A 21,619-nucleotide genomic window follows, 5' to 3' on the forward strand; every position below is an offset into this window, starting at 1 on the left:
TGGTGGCAGCTGCCACCAAAGCAACATTTCAAAAAATTTGCACAGCCGGTCAGCTCTTCAGTGGCCAATCAGAAGCCTTGCTGGGCAGAAGCCCCACCTGGCTCCACCCACTTTCTAAAAACTCTTGACGGGTGCCAGGAGTCCAAGGGCACCATGTGGGAGACCCCCATCCTAGGTCACGTCTGACTGTACAACATTTTTCCAAATCCTGCAAACAAACCCAAAACCTCCCTGCTAGGTATGCAAGCAATGTAAGAATATTTTCTAATGTGACTGCATTGTTTTGCTAAATTTTCTAAGTCGTTGATGGGTATTTGCTTGAAAGATAGGCTGCCTGCCTCATATCTGCTACTGTATTACGTCAGCTGGCTAGAAGGAATTGGGGGGGGGGATGATCCTGCATCTAGTCAATACACCATTAAACGTAATATAACATCTCATGCTTCTGGCAACAGCACCAAAACAAAGGAGTGAAAAAGCTGAGAACAGAATGTCAGAACATTTCCCAGGGAAGATCTATAACCAGCCCTTCCTCATTCACCTTTCCTGAAAAATCCATATAGAAATGCAATAATTTATATAACAAGCAGTTTGTACCACCCCTTCTCATCGTTGCTGGCTTTTTGTTTTCAGTGGGGGGAAACTATTTGCTTCTCGAACCCAGAAAGCGAAAGGTACCACCTTACACCAGCACCATTTAAAACCTGCAAGCATGCACAGCATCAAGCACAGGATGTTGACATGAACAGGTCTTAAGATAATCTGCTTCCCTCGACTCCTTTTCTTTATCCTTTACTACAGCTGGTACGATGAAGAGATCTGGTGACCTTAAAGGCTTATACACTGTTTTGTGCCATTTTGATTGGTTGTAATAAAAGGTATAGTCTGGACTGTGTGTTCCTGTGGTGTTTTTTTTTACCTCCCCCTCTCTCAAACACACATACAAATATACACCAAACAGTCCGATATCCTGGCAGAGCAGTTCTCTGGGCAGTCAATCTTGGCTCTCACAAAATTTCATTGTATCTAAGGAAGTGTGCGTGCTACACAAAAGCTCATACTCTGAGTAACACTTTGTTGGTCTTAAAGGTGCCACTGGACTCAAACTTTGTTCTAAAACTCAAAACTGATACAGCATTTGAGAGAGGCCAGCATGTGGACAACAGGCACATACTGGGATGCTCTGGCGCGTGGCTTTTTCCTCCAGCACAGACTGCACTGGTATTTTCCCACAGTTCATTCTGTGTGTGGATTTCAGGGTTACTGACCCAAGGATCGGCTTGGCTTATCCTTCCCGGTCTCTGGAAAGATTAGCAGAGAGAGACCCATCTCCCTGGGTGCATTTTGAAGGCAGTTATGCAGAAAGACAAAAAGAAACGAAGAGCCATTCAGCTCTAGTGGGGGGTGTGGGGGGGGGGGAAATACCCCAAATGTGATCCACCAGAAAAAATGCCAGAAGCAAAAGTGAGACAAGAGACAACTGTTGACATGAGGGAACATGAGGGAAAATGGCACAATGGGTGGGGGTGGGTGAGTCTGTGGGTGTGTGTAGGGGAGATAATCCTCTGATGTCAGCAACACAACTCAAGTGTCTCAGCCATTGTTTCCATATTTGCTTATCCCTTTCACCAAAGGCTGTGGTGACGGAAGAGTCATTGCTTTGTCTGGCAAACATGTTTCATCTCAAAACATGGCACTATTTGGGGAGGGACTGTCAGTCCTAAGGCTGATATTGGCTGAATATTAGTCTTACACCATCGTCAATAGTTCAAGGATGAAGAAAAGAAGGGCAAAACTTTGGGAGGAGGTCATCTTTGTATTTGAGCAGGTGGTCAAGTCCAGTTTGCCATTAAAATGTTTCCATGTGATAATTGTGAGGCTGGAATTTTGTTCTTCACAGGGTCACCACGGTCACCTGATCTGAATGACATCACAGCAGTAAAGAGAGCATTACCCAGCCCTTAGCAGCCAAGCCCATGGAAATGATGGGTGGTAACCAGAGGTCATTTCGGGGGGGATTGGGGGGGATCACAGTTTCCCCGAGTGAGGTACGGGGGGCAGGGCACATGACGAAGCCCCCCCTGCTTCCGCCCCCCCCCCGCTTCCGGCTCATTCAGCCAGGAGGAGGCAGGAGAAGAGGGAGGGTAAGTTGCTTCCTCCCTGCCTCTCCCCACCCCTGCCTGCCTGGGGCCAGGGAGGGCCTTCGCGGGGCTTCCTTGCACTCCCGCCGGCCTTGAGGCCGGTCCACCACCGGGCCCCTCATGGGGCTCGGCAGTGGAGCTGCAAGGCTGGCGGCGGCGGCCGGGACTGTTGGAATTGGTGTGTATGGCCTTATGACACACTTCCGGTGATGTCAGGGGGTATGGCCTTATGACACACTTCCGGTGATGTCAGGGGGTGTGGCATATGCTAATGAGTTATGCTAATGAGTTCCCCTAGCTCTTTTTCTACGAAACGACCCCTGGTGGTAACAACTTGTACTGGGGGAGAGGAAGGTTCTCAGGGTTTGATTTCCAGTTCACACTTTCCTTCCCTGGAAGTCTGCTGAAGAACATACATCCCCTCTTCCAGAAAACTGGCTTTTAGCTGCCAAAGCATGAGGTTATTTTTAGTTGCATGTTTGCTTGCATTTATGTAAGGAATTTATTTTAGCTTGGATACCTATTATTAGTATGTGAGCTGATCTACCCTGACCCTGTAACAGAGGTGGGTAGAATGTAGACAATGGGCCACATTGGCTACTAGGCAATTTCCACTGGGCCACTGAGCATCAGTAAATTCTTGACGGACCTTTGTCTGATCCAAGAAAGCGTTGCCTTAAGGAAAAGCTTCACAGGCAGAATCAGATAACACAAATGACCATATTTACTTGAAAGGAAGGGAACTCAGAATATAAGACCTCCCCAAAAACAAGTTATGCACCAACAAAATATGTTTACTGGACATAACTGTAACATATGTGCAAATGTAAGAAGACCCCCCCTCCCATTTTATGGCATATGTGGGGGGGAAATAGTCTTGCATTGGAGTAAGTACCATAGTTGTGCCTTAACTGTTAACAGAACATGTGCTTTTGCTTTGTGAATTTAAAACACCAGCACCAGACCACAAGGATTCTGGAAAGAAAAAACAAAAATAAAATGAACCGTGCAGGACTGAAGGCAGCCCACTCTTGGCCTACACAATGTGATAATGCAGTCTTTTGATGTACTTCTGACTATGAGTGTTCTGCTCCTAAGACATTGGAAACAGAATACATGATATTACAGAAGGAAGCAAATATGCACATAAAGGAGTTAACCTCCAGGGCATTCACCAAGTGCTCCCATTTTTAACACTAAGGACATAACCCCCAACAGTTCACAAATGACAATAAAGACATGTTTACAACAGTTCTCTTCTCACAGGATTATGCTTGGGGGGGGGGATCAACCCCACCTTTCAGAGGAAGGCTAATTAATAGGCACACAAGGAGGCAGCAGATCAGTTTGACCCTTTGGGTTAACAGCTCCTGCCCATGTGGAGAGAGTTAAGAGGTTGTGAAACAAGGCTTGAGTTTGGGAGGTTTGGATTGGAGGATAGGATTTTGAATTAGCTCCCACTAAGGCTGTCAACTCTGGGTTGGGAAACTCCTGGAGATTTGGGGGTGGAGCCTGGGGAGGGAAGAGTTTGGGGAGGGATGTGATGCCATAGAGTCCGCCCTCCAAAAAGTTGCCGTTTTCTCCAGGGCAACAGATCTGTCTAGTCTGGAGTAGGGTTGCCAGGTCTGCTCGTCGTGCTGGCAGGGGGATTTGGCAGGGTGTTCTGGCACATCCCCAATGCGATGATGTCACACCAGAAGTGATGTCATCACGCCAGGGACGTTGGGCAGCGATTCTCTGGTTTGAGGGCAAGAATCTACGGTAAAACCAGCTTCAAACCATAAGGTTTTGCTCTCACGCCAGAGCATCACCATGCAATGCCTGATGCTCTCACGCCAGAGCATCACCATGCAACGCCTGATGTGATGACGGGACTTTCGGGTGAAATCATCGGATCAGGGACGCCACACAGCAATGTCACCACCAGCTGGCCAGTGGCAGGCAGAAGCCACGAAAACTGTGGGAACCCCTGCTGGGACCTGGGGACTGGCAACCCCAGTCTGGTGATCTGTTGTCATTTTGGGAGAACTCCAGGCCCAACCGGGAAGCTGGCAAACCTAGTCCCACCCTGGCAAACGTAAGGAAGTGCTGCAAAGCAGTGCTGCTTTAGGAGCCCTTGAGGAAGGTAAACCCACCTGCTCCTACAATTATAGACAGACTCAAGCCGTTTCCCCTTCCACTCTGCCTTGGTACACTGAAGCATCTTTCCAGCTGCACTTTTATTTCTTTTTGCTAAGTACAACCAGGCCATGCCAGACATGGCCGTGGATGCACAAGAGATAGAACACGATGATACTGCAACAGCCTCTCCTTCTGAGACTCAAAAGCACATGCCCCTCTGTCCAGTCTGGCCTTTTTTCCCTCCTTGCCCATGAGCTGGGTCTGTAAAAGGTAAAACACCTCATGGCGCTTTCCTTTCGCCAGACCTCTCTCCTTATGCAGTTCTCAGAGCCTTTCTGGCAGTTCAGGCAGGGACTCCTCCCCCTTCCATTAATCATGACCCAAACGTTTCTGCAAAGCAGTGCTGCTTTAGGAGCCCTAAACCCACCTGCTCCTACAATTCTAGACAGACTCAAGCCATTTCCCCTTCCACTCTGCCTTGGTACACTGAAGCATCTTTCCAGCTGCCCTTTTATTTCTTTTTGCTAAGTACAACCAGGCCATGCCAGACATGGCCGTGGATGCACAAGAGATAGAACACGATGATACTGCAACAGCCTCTCCTTCTGAGACTCAAAAGCACATCTGCAAAGCAGTGCTGCTTTAGGAGCCCTTGAGGAAGGTAAACCCACCTGCTCCTACAATTATAGACAGACTCAAGCCGTTTCCCCTTCCACTCTGCCTTGGTACACTGAAGCATCTTTCCAGCTGCACTTTTATTTCTTTTTGCTAAGTACAACCAGGCCATGCCAGACATGGCCGTGGATGCACAAGAGATAGAACACGATGATACTGCAACAGCCTCTCCTTCTGAGACTCAAAAGCACATGCCCCTCTGTCCAGTCTGGCCTTTTTTTCCTCCTTGCCCATGAGCTGGGTCTGTAAAAGGTAAAACACCTCATGGCGCTTTCCTTTCGCCAGACCTCTCTCCTCATGCAGTTCTCAAAGCCTTTCTGGCAGTTCAGGCAGGGACTCCTCCCCCTTCCATTAATCATGACCCAAACGTTTTACATTTCAACTAAGGAAGGAAAAGACTCCGTTCCAGAAGGATGACTTCCTGTGAGGCATCAGGAAACGTCAGAGGCTTCTAACGGTGATGCCTCCGTGCTAGCCAAAGTGACAGGAACCCCGATGGACTTCCTGTGAGGCATCAGGAAACGTCAACCCCGACGTACTCTTTGCTGAGCAGCTCTATTTTGCTGGGGCCGTTTAAGAGGTCCCCGTTGTTGCAGGAATGTGGGATATGTCCGTTTGCTTCCCCATCCAACGCATTTCCGTTCTGGTGCCACTCCAGGGCCACATTTTTCCCCAAATCGCTCTCAGTGTGGACGCTGTCCGAGTCCCCGCTGGTGTAGAAGTTCTGAGCACGCATGCTAATCCGTATGCTGGAATGCTCAGCATCTCCATCATGAATGGAAGTCCTCCGGCTGGCAGTGGCAGGCTTGAACTGCTCCTTCTTGCCCATTATGTGCTGCCCAATGATTTTACGGAAGGTGTGCCGGAACTCCCTGATCCTGTATGCATAGATCAGCGGGTTCACCACAGAGTTAGCATGGGACAAGATGATGGCTAAGTACATTACCCAGGGTGGAGCACGCACACAGAGTGGACAGAAGATGGTGAAGCAGTTGAGGATATGTAAAGGAAGCCAGCAGACAGCAAACAAGCCGACAATGATAGCCAAAGACTTGGCCGCGTGGACCTCCTTCTGCAAGATGGAGCGGGACCGTTCTCCGTGAACCATGTTGTTCTCCATCTGTTTGAGCTGCCGCCGGGCTGCCATAAAGATTTTCAGGTAGATGCCAAACATGAGGAGGAGGGGGACGAGCACGCAGGCAAAGAAATTGTAGTAAACCATGTACTCCATGGTGACAACCGACTCAAACAAGCAAGCCACCCTGTTATTGCTGCAGCTGCTGACGAGTGAGCTGTTCTGCCCTTTGCTTTCCGAGGAGCATTTGTGCCAGCCCAGCATGGGTGTCAGGCCAATGATGAAGGATAAGACCCAGCAGATGGCTACGATGCCTTTCGCCCGTGAGCTGGTCACCAAAGCGTTGTACCTGGCAGGAGAACAAGGGACAGTCAGCACATAAAATCTGGCCTAGTTTCAGTTCCAATGCAGGACAATATTGACAGAGTACAAACACCAAATTAAACCCACCACTCACTACTCCCTCCTGCACCTTTGAAATATACCGCGGGTCCTCTGTCAACAGGAAGCTGGTCAAGATGCCCCCGACCCAGAGCTCTAGTAATCCATCCGCCCATATCCATCAAAAACTTGCATTTGTTTTTTGCCAGTTTACCTGTCCCAGCCTCCCCCCACAACTGTAGTTTGATGAGGGCGGTGAGAACTCTGCTAGAAATCACAAATCCATTTAGCAGATGAGGGGGAAATCACTGTTAAACTAGATGAAAAGTGTAGCGTAGATATGCCCTATGATTCTCTGGATTTCCCAGAAAACATATGACAATGCTTAATTCATATTAAGAAAAAACACCTCTGGCACTTTTGTTCTTAATGCTAGAATGATGCATAAGAGTCTCATGATACACTACAGTGTGTCCCCGCTCAGTAAAGAAACCTGTGCACTTTATAGGTGTCAGGCACTGAGAATACCTCCTTACATTCCTGTACCCAGTCCTTCCTTCCCTTAGGTCTGTCTCACAAAGTATAGGGGCTAGAGTGTCACATTATATCTGGGAGACTCAGGTTCAAATCCCAGTTCTGCCAGGGAAACTGGCTGGGTGACCCTGGGCCAGTCACATGTCACAAGCAAACTTACTTCATGGAGTTGTTGTGAGGAAAACAGAAAATGGGTCTTTGTTAGGGAGAAAGTCAGGGTATAAATAAAATAAATAAATAAACATAAGTAAACTTTCTTGCAGCCAAAGTGGCCTTTAACTTCTTCCCATAAACTGCGCCTTTTGTGAACATTCTATAGACTCTTTCTACACAAAAGTCAGGGAATTTGAGAACATTTCATGACACCACTACAGTTTAGCCAGTGACTGAAGGAAGATGCAAGGAACAGATAGTGTGGTGTGAAGCTGCTTGCTTAAGTCCACCCAAAGATCTTGTGGAACACATGATGAGAGAAAGGCCAACCCTACAAGTGGTAAGAGCTTCTTGGACATTATCACAAGGAAAAGTGGCAGAATTTCGTAGACATGCTTTGGGGTTACTGTTAACATTAGTATCTTTGCTAAAAACAATTAAAAAACAATTCAACAAAGTTGTTAGGCTAATTGCCCCAGATAATGACATGTGGCAGGACTCTAATCTGCAGTTTGTACTAAGGGACAAGTAGGATGGGACCTAAAACAAGGGCAAAAAGAAGAGATTTTTTTCCCACAACTTGCCAGTGATTGGCATTTTTGTCTGAACCTTTAAAATAGGTGTGGAAGCCAGACTTTCTTTGCTGTTAACAGTGGCCCCTTGCCAAGCAGCGGGAGTCACAGACAAACATAGTCTTTCCCATTGTCTCCATGGGAACTGATCTCTGTGGTCTGGAGATCAGCTTTAATTCCAGGACATCTCCAGATCCCACCTGAAGATTTGCAGCCCTCCCATTCTACTGTCTCGGTGGCAGGGGGAGGAGACTGGGATAAACCATTGGGAGAAAGGAAGCACCTTGCTCAAGCAACCCTCAAAGAGAGCAGCCTCTCTCTCTTCCAGCTGCATGCCTGACTTCCTCCTGGTCCAGAGGCAAATCAGGGAGGAGGAGGAGGAGGAGGAGGAGGAGGAAGAAGAGCCCAAGGTCATCCAGCAGCTGCGAGTGGAGGTGAGGGGAATCAAACCTGGTTCTCCCAGATTAGAGTCCGCAGACTTAACCACTACACCAAACTGTTGCCAAGGGGAATTGCACAAGGGGATATATTTTTAGGCTAAAGGCAAAACACATATTGGTGATGGGGAAAGAACTTTGCAACGCATGAATCAATCAACTTTTTAAAAAAAAAAATTATTGTGAACCTGTCAATTTATTCTCTGTTGTGCATTTATTCTCTGTTGTGCATATATCTTTAAATTGACCTGGGAGCCAAACATCCTGCTACAGCTGCTGGCTTATCCATCCATTAGGCCCTCAATGTCCGGCTGATGCTTCCTCAGTGGGAACTAGTTATTAGGAGACAGTCTCCTGCTAGCCAAAGCTCTCTCTCAACTGTTTTTGAAGGAGATAACTGTAGGCTGACCACTTTGGGGTGCACTTTCCTGTCTGGGGAACTGATGGCAAGGGGACTGGCTGCCTTGCAGGACTGCCCACTTCTGTCCACTTGTATATCTGTAAACAAAGCAATTAATTCAAAAAGACCACATGTCTCCAATGCTTTCTCAGGCAAAGGAAAGAAAAACCTGGAAGCGCTTCCTCTGGAATTTCTCACTACCCAGGGAAGTGTAACATTATTCTTTATTATTCTTTATAACAAATTAGAGTCCAGTGGCACCTTTAAGACCAACAAAGGTTTATTCAAGGTATGAGCTTTCGTGTGCAAGGCACACTTTATCAAACACACTGGAACAGAAGGTAAGAGTTCAAACTTATAGACAGGGGCTGAACAGCAAATGAACATGTAACATGATAAAGATGTTTTAAGATATGCAAAGACAAAATTAACAACAAGCTAAGGTTATAGGGTCAACAGTTAGAATACTGAGTGTAATGCAAGGAATATTGGAAACTAGTACTCTTTATTGGAAACTAGTACTGGAAAATAGTATTCTTTACATGTGACAACTCCCCCACCCCCAATCCTGAGTTGATTGTGGGAGCCTTGGACCAGATCACTTTTATGATAAGAGTAGGCATCCAATTTAGCTTCTGTTGGCCACATGAACAGGAGGTGATCAGCAGCAGCCTCCCAGCCCTGCCCTGGCATGCCATTCCACTCCTAGCAGAGCCTTGCGTGTGCGTGTGATCTGTCCGAGGTAGAGTCAGGCTCCCAGGCTCCCTGCCTTCTCCATCTCTAAATTCCTTTCACAAACACTTAATAAAACAAAAACAAAACCACTTTCTGTTCTCCCCCCCCTATACACAGCTGGCTTCTCTCTCCCAGGAGGAAGGTTAAGCCCCTGCAGAGGAGAGAAGCTGCTGTAATCCACAGTATCGTTCATAGGGGGGATTGTAAAGGTTTCAAATACTATACAACCTGTGCATCATTCATTCACAACTAACCTGTGAGGCAGGCTATTTTTCTCCACTTTGCAAAGGTCCTGTATGTTTCTCCTGTAAGTGGGTTCCTGGAGCCATTTCAGATAGGGAACATGTGCAGACTTAACCAGTGTTCCCTCTAAGCTGAGTTAGTGTGAGCTAGTTCACAGTTTTTTAGGTTCTGGCTCACACATTTTTGTCTTAGCTCAGGAAGGATGGCTCCAGAGCAGTAGCCAAATCGCTCGCTCACAACTTTAATGCCAGTAGCTCACAAAGTAGAATTTTTGCTCACAAGACTCCACGGCTTAGAGGGAGCACTGGACTTAACCCTCCTCCCCTTACCACAGTCCCAATCTGAGTTAGTTTCTTTCGTATCTAACTTGCAGAGGGGGAAACATGTTAGGAGATTCGTCTGTGACACTCCCAGGATCATGTCTGTCCGAGCCTTTCAGGAGTCCCAAAGAGAAGGGCTTGCTCAAGACCACCCATGTGGCTCAGCTGGGGTTTGAATGCTGGTAATGGATCAGGTTGCAGTCCTTGGTGCCAAAGAGCTGGCCTGAGTCAGAAAGAGCAGGCCAGGAATGGCATCGCCCACTCAAAGGTGCCTGAACACAGCCCCAGAATTCCTCCTTAGGAGGCAAGAAGCCCCTTCCTGATACTATGATGACTTTTGGAAGCCTCAATAGCTTAACTGCCGGCCCCTCCAGACTTCATTTGTGGATGATTCTGTGCCTTACCAACAAGAAGTTTGCTCAAATTTTTCCTGGTCAATTTTTCTGCCTGATCAATTTCACTGAGGCTGCTTCTTTAAGCAGCTGAAATTTAAGAAAGGGACACTCCTTTTGTCTTCCACACACTGGGTAAGCAGTGTCAGTTTATGAACGATTATTAAAAGTGGCCCATTAAGAAAATGTGGCCTCTTGTTCTCCTCCTCCTCCTCCTCCTCCTCCGGGAAAGGATTTCCCAGCATTTCTGTCTCCAACCTCTGCTTTGGTTGAGGGCACTGGAAGTCCCACTTGAGCTTTTAAATCGTATGTTGAAGAGACACAATCATCAAAGGGGAGGAGGGGGAGGAGAAAGAAATTGCCGGAAGACACGTACAAAATTTAATAAAAGACTAAGAACTGGCCTGGTCTTTGCCCAGCTGTTGTCCCACGGTTGGAGAGAGAGAGAGAGAGAGAGAGAGAGAGAGAGAGAGAGAGAGAGAGCGAGCGAGCGCTCTCGCCACCAAAGAGAGAGAGAGAGAGAGAGAGAGAGAGAGAGAGAGCTCCCCAGCACACTCTCCCCCCTCCCTGCCCCCAGGCGCCCTGTTGCTCTCTGAGGAGTCGCTCTCAAGCAGGCTGGGAGAATTGCGAAAAACCATCAAAGCCAAGCCCTTCTGCAGACATGCACGGGGGCAGGTCTTCACTGACCCTCTCAACAAACAGAATCTTCTAGCATCACTCAGTGGCTAAAAAAAACCAAAAAAAAAAACCACACAAAAACAGATCTAGAGTCATTCAACACAACACAAGTAGCAATAGAGAGGACTGGGTTTTTAGCCGGAACAGGCCATACTTCAGATGTTTCCCAAAGTAACTTGAGGCTATTTCTGATAGTGGCGGGGTGGGTGTGGGTGGGGGGAGCACTGGTTCCTTCTGATCCCTGAGAAGTGATGATGGAACAGCCATGAATGGATTTCCCGCTTTTTTAAAAAATATTACCTTACAGTCATTCAAGGCACTGGTTCAGACCAAGCCATGAGAGAGAGTTTTGTGTTGTTGTTGTTTTTTAAATCTACCCTCCGTAGCACAAGTGCCACTTTCAAAATCTAAATCCTCTCCCTGGGCCTATTATTCAGTACTATATGGCTACCTGCATATTTTCCTCATGAGAAGAACAACACCCCAAAGGGATTATTCAGATAACAGAAATGGCAAGGGAACACATAGAGCTGCCTTATGCTGTGTCAGGTCTATCAAGGTCAAAATTGTCTACTTTGACTGGCAGCAGCTTTCAAAGTCTCAAGCAGAGGTCTTTCACATCACCTACTACCTGGTCCTTTGAACTGGAGATGCCAGGGATTGAAGCTGGGACCTTTTGTATGTCAAGCAGGTGCTTCACCATTGTGCCACAGCTTCTCCCCTAACTAAAGAATCAACCCATCCCACCACCCACACCATGGCCCTGACACAAACCACGGTCTCATGCAGCCGCAACAGATTTTTTTTTTACATAGGAGATATGTTCGGAGACCCCATGTTATCCGATGTAGTTTGGCCCTTATTCAACCACCTCCCCCCTCCTTGGCCCACAGCTTGGGGGCAGAGTACATGTGTTGCACAGAGTACATGAGACAGACTGGACAATAGCTTGTCTCAGTATAAGACAGTGGTCTAAGATTTCATCTGGGATCAGTTTTTTTAAGCCGTGTGACAAAAATTGCAAAATACATGCAGTTCCAGCCTAAAGAGGTCAGAAATGCTGCAAAGTTAAATGCAGCTAGCCGCTCGGATAAACAGGAGTCCTGTGACACTTTAAAGATCGCCGACCCTTTATTCCAGCGGAAGGCTCTGTGGACTAGAAAACATTTTTTCAAACGCTATGAGTAGGCTAGATCCTCACTTCCTGCATCTCATAGCCCCTTGACCTGCTGTCTGCTTATTTTCCTTTCTACATCATCTACATAAAATGTCAGCTGAGCGAGGACTCATAAAGCCTAACTACCATTGTTTATGGGTCTGACCCATGTTCACTGCAGGTCATGTAGGGTTGCCAACTCCGTGTGGTGGCTGGAGACCTCCTGGGATTACAGCTAATCTCCAGGCAATTGAGATCAGTTCACCTGGAGAAAATGGCCACTTTGGAAGGTGGACTCTTTGGCATTTTACCCCACTGAAGACCCTCCTTGCCCCAAAACCCACCCTCCTCAGAGTCCACCCCAAAATCTCCAGATATTTCCCAACCCAGACCTGGCAACATTGTGGTCATATCAAGAAGATATATGCTGGATGTTCCCTGATGAAAATTAGATTCTCAGGTGCATGAGAGCCTGACACAGACTGGGACCACACTGCATGCGGGGGAGAGGGGCCTTCTACTTCCCCCTTTACCTTTTTCCTGACCTAAAATATCCCCAGGGAGCCACTATTTCCCTCATGGGGGAAACACATGCACTGTACTAACAGGCTATTTCAGGCTGAGAAAAAAAGCACAGGGGTGGAGCCTCTCCACATGTGCCACAGTCGCAATTCATATCGGGCAACCACACATCTAAAAATCCAAGTTTCATAATGGAACTCCAAGCATACGTCTGCAGAGGTCCTGGGGTGGGCCTGTAAATAAGTACGGCATGTAGCTAGGCCCTGTATCTGAAGAAGGGGGTGGGGGACTAAAACATATGCTGGACTAAAACTGTTAGTCTTTCAAATGCCACAAGAAGCCTCCTGTTGCCCTGACCTGGGTAGCCCAAGCAAGCCTGATCTTGTCAGATATCAGAAGCTAAGCAGCATTTGGATGGGAGACCTCCAGAGAATACCAGGGCCGGGAGGCCAGAGGCAGGCTATCAAGCCACTTTTCTGAATGTCTGCTATGCCCCAGTAGGAGATGCTAGAGGTCACCATGACTTCCAGGCACAGGCACACACACAAATGCAAAAATACTATGAAAAGAAAGAAGACTCCCACTCATTTTAGTACAACAGACTAACATGGCTACCTCTCTGCAATCATAAGAACTCAGTCCCTTTGTTTACTCTGGCTCAGTGCTGTCTTCTCAGACTGACAGCGGATCTATAGAAAAACAGTCCAGTTCTGTAGTGCCTTCGAGACCAATTAAAAAAAACACGATTTAATGAATTTCTGTCCTGCCTTTCCATTTAAAAAATGGTCAAGGTGGTGCACAAAATAAAACAAAAAATACAGGATCAATTAAGAACAAGTTGTCAGTAAAAAAACAAATTAAGTACACAGGAGCAATCGCATTTCCAAAGGGTGCAAAGACCTAGGAGGTGATATCAATTTTTGTGGGTCAGAACCCACTTTGGCAAATGCAAGGCACAGTTGCTCTAGTCTAATGCCATGGAAACAGCTGTGTTTAGATTGGAGTAACTCTGCATAGGGTAGTCACCTAATTGCATAGGTGAAAAACCAGAAAATGAAAAGTTCTCCCTTTACAAAGTGAGACCCAAAGGCCAAGCAAATGCAAGGGAGAGCAGCTGGTGGCTCAGAATACAAACAAAGACAAGATCCGGTTGAAGTAGGTCTCTGAACACTGCAAAACTCGTTAGCAAAGCTGACACCCTGGAACTGGGATTTAATAGGTTTTGGGAGTGGCTTACCCACTAAAAGAAAGTCCTTCTTTACACTTGGTCCAATCAAGGCTGCTATATACTGAATCAGATTATTGGTCTATCTAAACCAGTACTGTCTGCTCTGATGAGCAGCAGTTCTCCCAGTTTCCCCCAGCTCTTCCTTCTACTGGAGATGCCAGGGGTTCAGTCTGGGACCTCCCAGATGCAAAGCAGGCGGCTCTATCTCTGAGTTGTGGGTCATCTGCATCCCTCTTTAGCAAGTATAGAAAGGGAGCCGTGTAACAAGCAATCCACTCTGTGGTAAGATATGCACCCAACATTCTACAGGTCTAATCAGATGTGACATTTCCCACATATACACTTACCGGTATTCCTAAGTGTCCTGCTCATTAGGCCATGAATGTGTACACATTGTCACGATGGAGTCACAAGAGTGAAGTGCTGATGTTGCCAAGTACACTCCCACCACCATCCACCTGTCATCTTTCCCCCCTCCCTCACAGATCTGTTATGATGGGAGAACCTCCGTGTCCTTCCTACCCTCCTCCTTTCCAATGCTCCCTCTAAGCTGTGGAGTATCGTCAGCAAAAACTGTACTTTGTGAGCTACTGGCATTAAAGCTGTGAGCCAGCGATTTGGCTACTGCATAAACTAGTTTGCTTTGGAGCCATCCTTCCTGAGCTAAGACAAAAATGTGTGAGCCGGAGGTTAAAAAACTGTGAGCTAGCTCACACTAACTCAGCTTAGAGGGAACACTGCAAGTCCCTTCCCCTCTCAGCCCTGTCCGATGAAGCCTGGTGTGGCAGTGGGGTCTGGGCTGCTCACAGAGGGGACGGAAGAGGATGAGGAGAGGTGGCAGAGAACAGCAGCAGTGGGTCTAACCAGGCAGATATCACCTGTGTTGGGCTAGGCCCTACAGCTCTTCATCCTGCAAGTCTACTCTCATGTTACCATCATTGTTGCACCAATGCTGGCTCCAACAATATCCTATTTGGTTCTCTGAAGCTTATCCTTTGGGAATGCATGAAAAGCCAGCCTTCTTTGGTCTTACCTGAGAGGTATCCGGATAGCAATAATCCGATCCATGGCGATTGCCAGGAGGCTGAAGATGGAACTCTGCGTCAGAACCAGGACGAAGCAGGCGATGAAGAGGCAGCCATAGAAGGAAGCACAGAAGCCAGTGCTGATAGTGATGGCAAAGGGAATGGCCAGCAAACCCACCGCTATGTCAGCCACCGCCAGGGACACCACAAAGTAGTTTGTGACGTTTTGAAGGTTACTGTTCAAATAGACGGCCCAGCAGACCAGGACGTTGCCCAAGATCGCCAGCACAGCAATGACCAGTTCCAAGATAATGTAGACCACATCATAGAGGAAGTTTTCATTCCCATGGACTAGCATGGTGAAGTTGGTGTGGCAAGCCCAGTGTCCATATCTGCAGTGCGGTGGGTGTTTGGAACACACCTCAAGCCATTCAAGGTCCAAAAGGGGTTCTTTGCTCTCCTCCTTTTTGGCAGTTTCAGATCCCTATTATAGACAAACCATACGGTACGGCAACATTTCAGGGTATGCAGGTGCTGGAAAAGGGAGTCCAGGTGTCAGACGACACAGGTCTTTGAGCAAGCGAACAGAACATGCGTACTGTCTGTAGGCAGCTTGATGCCAATGTGGAAAATTAGATCACTGTTGAAGTTTGACAGCTCCTTTCTGCTGCTTCCTGTCTTCGTTGCGACACGTCCCAGGACAGCTCACTCTTCTGCTTTTATATTCTAGTGGATGACTGCAAAGCTGGGGACTTTCAACTCTTACAGAGATCCCTATTTCTCCAGTTGTTTCTTCCTTTTAAAAAAGAGAGAGATGGGGAAGAGGCCACAGGAAGAACATGTTTAGGTACAGCAGAAGACACAAAAGGACACAGGATTTCCCAGCATGACAGGGACACAGTCTGATACTAGTCAGTACCTTGTGCCCTCTGAAGTCAGCTAAGCAACCTATGCATGAAGCAACCGGAGAGGCTTTAACACCCCTGCCCTTTTTAACTTCCAGCCTGACAAAGAGTTCTAGAGAACTCAAAATCCTGTACAATATAACACGTTATTTTGGTTGGTCTCAATAAAAAGAGTTGCATAGCTTTTGTGCTTGGTGTCTGGAAGTCACAGTTAAACACAGGAGAAAACAGAAAGCCCAATGTGCTCTATGCTAAAAAAAGAAAAGTTAAATTGTCCCCCATATAAATGGTGAAGATTTACAAAATAATCAATTTTACTGTTTTGCACAATTTATTCTGATTTTGCCACTCCTGGGAAGTGGCAAATAGTCTGTGGGGTACTGGAGATCTTAATCTGTTTGTATTGTCAGTATATTTTTGCAACCCGTAGGGGCCAGTAACTTGGATATTTTTAAAAATGTAAAGGTGAGATTATCATCAGAAAGCCTTCAAGGACCTGATGAGGGTTTTCTGCACTGCTACTCTTTGCTGCCATTCAACCATCTCTCTTTGCTCCCCATTCAGGGCACGATCCATTACTTTGGACGTTATTTCAGTTGGACACATGGGAGGAAATGGGATGTGGCAAGTTTAGAGACAACGATCAGAATTTTTTGAAATTCTGTCATTCTGCAGTAGGTGAAAAGGCAGAACAAACTAGTCATCTGCTTGGGTTGCCAGCTCTAGGTTAGGAAGTATCCGGAGATTTTGGGGTGGAGCCTGAGGAAGATAGAGTTTGAGGCAAGGAGGGACTTCAATGGGGTATAATGCCAAAGAGTCCACCTTCCAAAGCAGCCATTTTCTCCAGGTGAACTGCTCTCTTTCATCTGGAGATCAGTTGTAATAGTGGGAGATCTCCAGTCACTGCCTGGGGGTTGGCAACCCTATCACCTGGTGTTTCTAAAATCACCCCCTCCATATGACTTTATCAGGTACCATTTTGTCCCCCCCTCTTTCTATACACAGGAAGTGAAACTTCCTAGCAGGTACCCTCTGAAAGCCAAAGTTTGGCTCCCTTTTTAGATTCCGCCAGCTGGGATTCTTGCCTTCACCAAATGCGGGCTTGGCTGGGGCCAGAGTCCAGCTGCCTCAGGATAAAAATGATAAAGAGCAAAGACCATGAAAATAAAAGGAAACCACATTAGCTTGTGATTCACTTCTGATCTCAGGGAAATAATCTAATAATGGAGATTTCATTGGCTTAGAGGCTCACTGATCTTCCCTACTGGAGAGAACTACTGATGATTGCTCTCTGTTGGGACTGCCAGGACTGTAGTCAGTTCTCTCTTACTGTGTTATCCTATCTGGATGAAACACATCAAGGAATTAACCCTTCATCCACTCAGCTCACAGTCCTCAGTTTTGGGAGTAACTGCCAATATAAAATACTCCCAGACATAGAAATATTTGCCTGAGGAAAAAACTCCTCATGTCTCACAAGATGAAGGAAAACAGATCGTTGCGTACATACAACAGCAGTTATTTGTCTGTTAGAAGGGGCAAATATTTTACTTTTCCATATTTTCAGAAGTTGCCTTTTGCGGCCGAGCTTGTGGAAAAGTGGACTATTAGCATTATTATTTATACAGACCAATCAATGTACATGGAGCGTTACTGAGTTCAGACCCCTGCACTGGAAAGCTTACAGTTTAAATTTTGACATAAGGGAGACTCCATAGGGAAAAGTGGGAAGTAGGGAGAAGGCAAACAGAGGAAGAATGTGTATTTATTCCAGCTATTCATTCTGAAGCTTAGTTTGGGGGTCGGGGATCAACTAAGGGGTACTGCCAAAAGCTTCATGGAAAAACAGTGTTGTGAGGTAAATACAGTGCTATCCTATGGTCTCGCTGGGCTGGCTGAGGAGGCTTATGGTGACAATCCTAAGCAGAGTTACACCCTTCTAAATCTATCAAAGTCAAAGGGTTGATGAGGAGGCATTGAAGCTTGATGATCACAAAGTGGCACCACTCTCTCCAGTAGCAGCTCACCACCACTCAATTAGTGCCTCAGCCTAGATACTCTCCATTGTAGATGCTGAGCATTACTCATTGCCTATAGTGGCTTTCTCCAAGGAGGAAACAAGGTCATCCAGGGCTTATTTTATTATCACAGCCACCCTTAGGTTAAGAGGAGGCAACCAGCCAAAGATCACCCACTGGTGGCAGAGTGCGGAAACTCTAGTCTCCCCAATCTTTGTTCAACAGAACACTGAATCATATCCATTCCTGCATCTCTTTTGGCTCCTTCTAGGCAGCCCCTGCAACAGATGAAAAGTCAAGAATGTCTTCCCATTCCCAATGGAGAATGGACCACGAAGAACTGTCTACAGCAATATCAGTGACAGCATCCCATGGTGACTCTTGGGGGTTACCAACACGCATCGAGCCAATGGCCATACTTTTGCAAAACGTTTTCTGATTAATGATCTTTACATAGGGATGCAATGATAGCAGAACCTCTATACCTGTTATTCTGTTTTTTCTTCTTCTTCTTCTATTTTTTGTAACATCTAGCCTGATGAAGGTTGAAAGCTTGCACGCACAATGTTTTGTGCCATTTTGGTTAGACCTAATAAATGGTCTTGGGTGGATTTGGTTTTTTGTTCTTCTAGAATGAGAAGGTGGGTAGCCTTGTTTATTCAATTTATTCTCAGAAATCCATTTCTGATATTGTTCAGTAAAAATGTTGACTGACTGATATATAACATACAATATTAATCCATTTGACAAACTCTCTAGTAGTATCTCACAGTGACCTTTGATGAGTGTCACTATGAGATACTACTAGAGAGTTTGTCAAATGGATTAATATCGTAAGTATGTTATATATCAGTCAGTTGTTTGTACAGCCTTGTGCTATTCTCTTGCTTAACCTAATAATAGAATTATATTTTTTAAATTAAATATAGGTATTTCAATGCTACTCACCTTGAAAAAGTTATACCCGAAACGAGATAATATGCATGATCCGTTGTGTTGATGGTGTTTGAATTTCTTCCAGTAAACTGAAATATTGGAAAAAGAAATTTCTGGCCTTTGGAGACTTTTTTGGCATAATACATCACAGTTGTTTACTTTTTTCCAAACCCACCTTGAAGCTGGCAACCCTAGTGTCATGTCAGAGTCCCAGGACCACAGGATGGTTCTGAAAATATACAGTTTAGTCATTGTCCCAAGGCAACATAAAAAATAAATTGATGAAAAGGTTACATTGCCTTCCCTCACGGGGGGGGGGGGGGGGAACTTTTTTTACTCAATCACAGAAAAACCTGTCAAGAAGCCACAAGGTATATACACTTCGAATGTTATCATTTGGGGAGGGACAGTGAGGAGCGGTAATGTGTGACCGTTAAGACTGTGACATTTGCAAACCAACACTTCTCACGCTGTTATCATAAAAGACCAGAAAAACAGCTGGAATTGATACTACTTTTCAAGCTCTGTTAATTGCATTCATCCTTCCTTATTACCCTCGGCTATGTTCTTGCCTTACTCTCATTATTAAACAAATTTTCTGTGCTCCTCCCAAGCCCATCACTTCTCCCCTGCCCATTTATCTTCCCTTAGAACAAGATGTTCCATTACAGCTCTTGGTCCCTGACAACAAACTTGTCTTCTCAAAACTCAATAAAGCAGCTGCTGTCGCAAGCATGTCCCTCTGAAAGGAGAAGGGGTTGTCCTTGGGGGCCCTGACTAGACTATCAGCAGCACACATTCCGTTTCTGCACTGGGGCAAACGGTGGCTCCCTAGGGCCCCTTCAGGTTGGGGAAATGGCACAGGGGGAAGGCTTAAGCCTCCCCCCCTGCCCTCCCAAGGTGCTGCAGATAGCCCTCACACAACCCAATTCTTTTGCCACACAGGATATCTGGAATGCCTTATAATCAACCTGCCATGGCACTAACGTTTTTATATGTTATAGCGTGCATGTATGTACAAAACTTTGACCACTGAGGAAGGCCGTGGAGGCCAAAACGCATTTGGTCCTGTTTTAATGTGATTCAAGGTTATCAACCTAGATATATTGAATTATTGGTCCTGTTTTACTGGTTCAAAGTTTTAAACCTAGAAATATCGAAATGTATCAGATTATAAAAATTCAGGACTTATTAGTGCAAATGTCAACCACTTCAAGGGCAGATTGTGCCAATGTTTTTTAAAGTACAGTTTTCGTGTATTTTGTAATAAATGCATTTATTTTGGTTTAATTTATTTCTCAAAATATTTTTTTCTCTCCCACCCAACCTTTGGGTACCCATCTTTGTTGCTTCTTAAGGTTGTCCCCCCCCCCTTCTGTTTTGGTCTGCCTGGTTGACAGGACCAGAGTGGAAAAGCGGTGGAGGGAGAAACATGAGGAGAATGTAACACAGGGGTCGGCCCAGAGTCTCTCACATCACCCTCCAAAGCTAGGTGCAATGGGACCTACTACCAAGTGGTCTTGTTAGGGTTGCCAACCTCCAGATGTGGCCTGGAGTTCTCCCAGAATTGCAAATGCTCTCCGGACTACCGGAATCAATACCCCTGGTGAAAATGGCTGCTCTGGAGGGTGGACTGTATGGCATTATACCCGACTGTAGGACTGCCAGCCTCCACCTGGGGACCCCCTGGAATTACAGCTCATCTCCAGACCACAGAGAGTAGTTCCCCTGAAGAAAATGGATCTTTTGGAGGGTGGACTGTATGGCACTGTACCCCACTGAGGTCCCTGTCCTTCCCAGGTTCCACCCTCAAATCTTCAGGAGTTTCCCAATCTGGAACTGGCAACCCCATCCCCCTGCCCTCGACGGTGGCCAGGGAGGATCTGGCAACCGTACCCTGTTGAGATCCCTCCCCTCCCCTCCCAAATCCTGCCCCTTCCAGGCTCCACCCCCAAATCTCCATAAATTTCCCAGTGTGGAGCTGATAACGCTAGCTGTTGGGCAAATACTCAGCTATTACTACAGAGGTTATTCAAAGTAAGCTTTTCACTCTAGTTTCCTTACTGTTTGTCACTGAACTTCTCCTGGCAATGGATATCTTCTCCCATCCCACTTATCACATCTACTGCAGCTTCCACCAATGAGCCCTCTAAGCCAAGGGTGTCAAACATGCAGCCCGGGGGCCAGATCAGGCCCCCAGAGGGCTTCCATCAGGCCCACAGTGGAACTGGCTGTCTTCTGCTTCTTCTTTCAGTTCTGCTGCTGCTGCGTCATTGTAGGTTTGCAGCTTACAGATACACACCTGAAAAGCATACTCAAGATTGCAACGGCACAGACATTTTGATGCAATAATTCAGAGCAAGAGGTGTCAGTTACGAGACACTGTTAAATAAACAAAATATCGCAAGAGTGCTAATGTTTTAAGCATGTTTTTAAGTTTAAAAAATCCCTTTGTGTTTGTGTCCTTTATAAAGTTTATATCTCCGCTACCTAGCATTACATTTTATGACAGACATGGCCCGGCCCAACAAGGTCTCATTTATGTCAGATCCGGCCCTCATAACAAATGAGTTTGACACCTCTGCTCTAAGCTGTGGAGTCTTGTGAACAAAAATTCTACTTTGGAATCTACTGGCATTAAAGTTGTGAGCAAGCAATTTGGCTACTGCATAAATTAGTTTGCTCTGGAGCGATCCTTCTTGAGCTAAGACAAAAATGTGTGTTGTTTTTGTTCAGTCGCACAGTCGAGTCCGACTCTTCGCGACCCCATGGACCATCTCCCGCCAGGCCCTCCTGTCTTCCGCCGTCTTCTGAAGTTGGCTCAATTTCATGTTCGTTGCATCAATGACACTGTCTAACCATCTCATCCTTTGCCGTCCCCATCTTCTTTGACCTTCAATCTTTCCCAGCATCAGGGTCTTCTCCAGTGAGTGCTCCCTTCTCATTTGGTGGCCAAAGTATTTGAGCTTCAG

The 21,619-nt window shown here is 46.3% G+C and overlaps 1 protein-coding gene across 1 annotated transcript; it reads right to left on the minus strand.

Annotated features, from left to right (window-relative positions):
• Positions 1 to 5,451: 5,451 nt before the first annotated feature.
• ADORA2A (adenosine A2a receptor) lies at positions 5,452 to 15,146 on the minus strand. The gene is made up of 2 exons (XM_015416675.1): positions 14,797 to 15,146; positions 5,452 to 6,361 (listed from the first exon to the last, which is right to left on the minus strand). The coding sequence occupies exons 1-2, from the start codon at positions 15,144 to 15,146 to the stop codon at positions 5,452 to 5,454; spliced, it is 1,260 nt and encodes a 419-aa protein (XP_015272161.1).
• Positions 15,147 to 21,619: the final 6,473 nt, after the last annotated feature.

This window comes from Gekko japonicus, unplaced genomic scaffold (assembly GCF_001447785.1).
Source record: "Gekko japonicus isolate JY-2015 unplaced genomic scaffold, Gekko_japonicus_V1.1 scaffold16, whole genome shotgun sequence".
In the NCBI taxonomy this organism is placed as follows: Eukaryota; Metazoa; Chordata; class Lepidosauria; order Squamata; family Gekkonidae; genus Gekko; species Gekko japonicus.

Bases quoted from the DNA above. Each gene is read 5' to 3' on its own strand.
- ADORA2A (XM_015416675.1), bottom strand. From the start codon at position 15,146: ATGCTAGTCCATGGGAATGAAAACTTCCTCTATGATGTGGTCTACATT. The intron at 6,362-14,796 runs GTAAGACCAAAG...TTCTCCTGCCAG, and splicing joins GCTATCCGGATACCTCTCAG to GTACAACGCTTTGGTGACCA.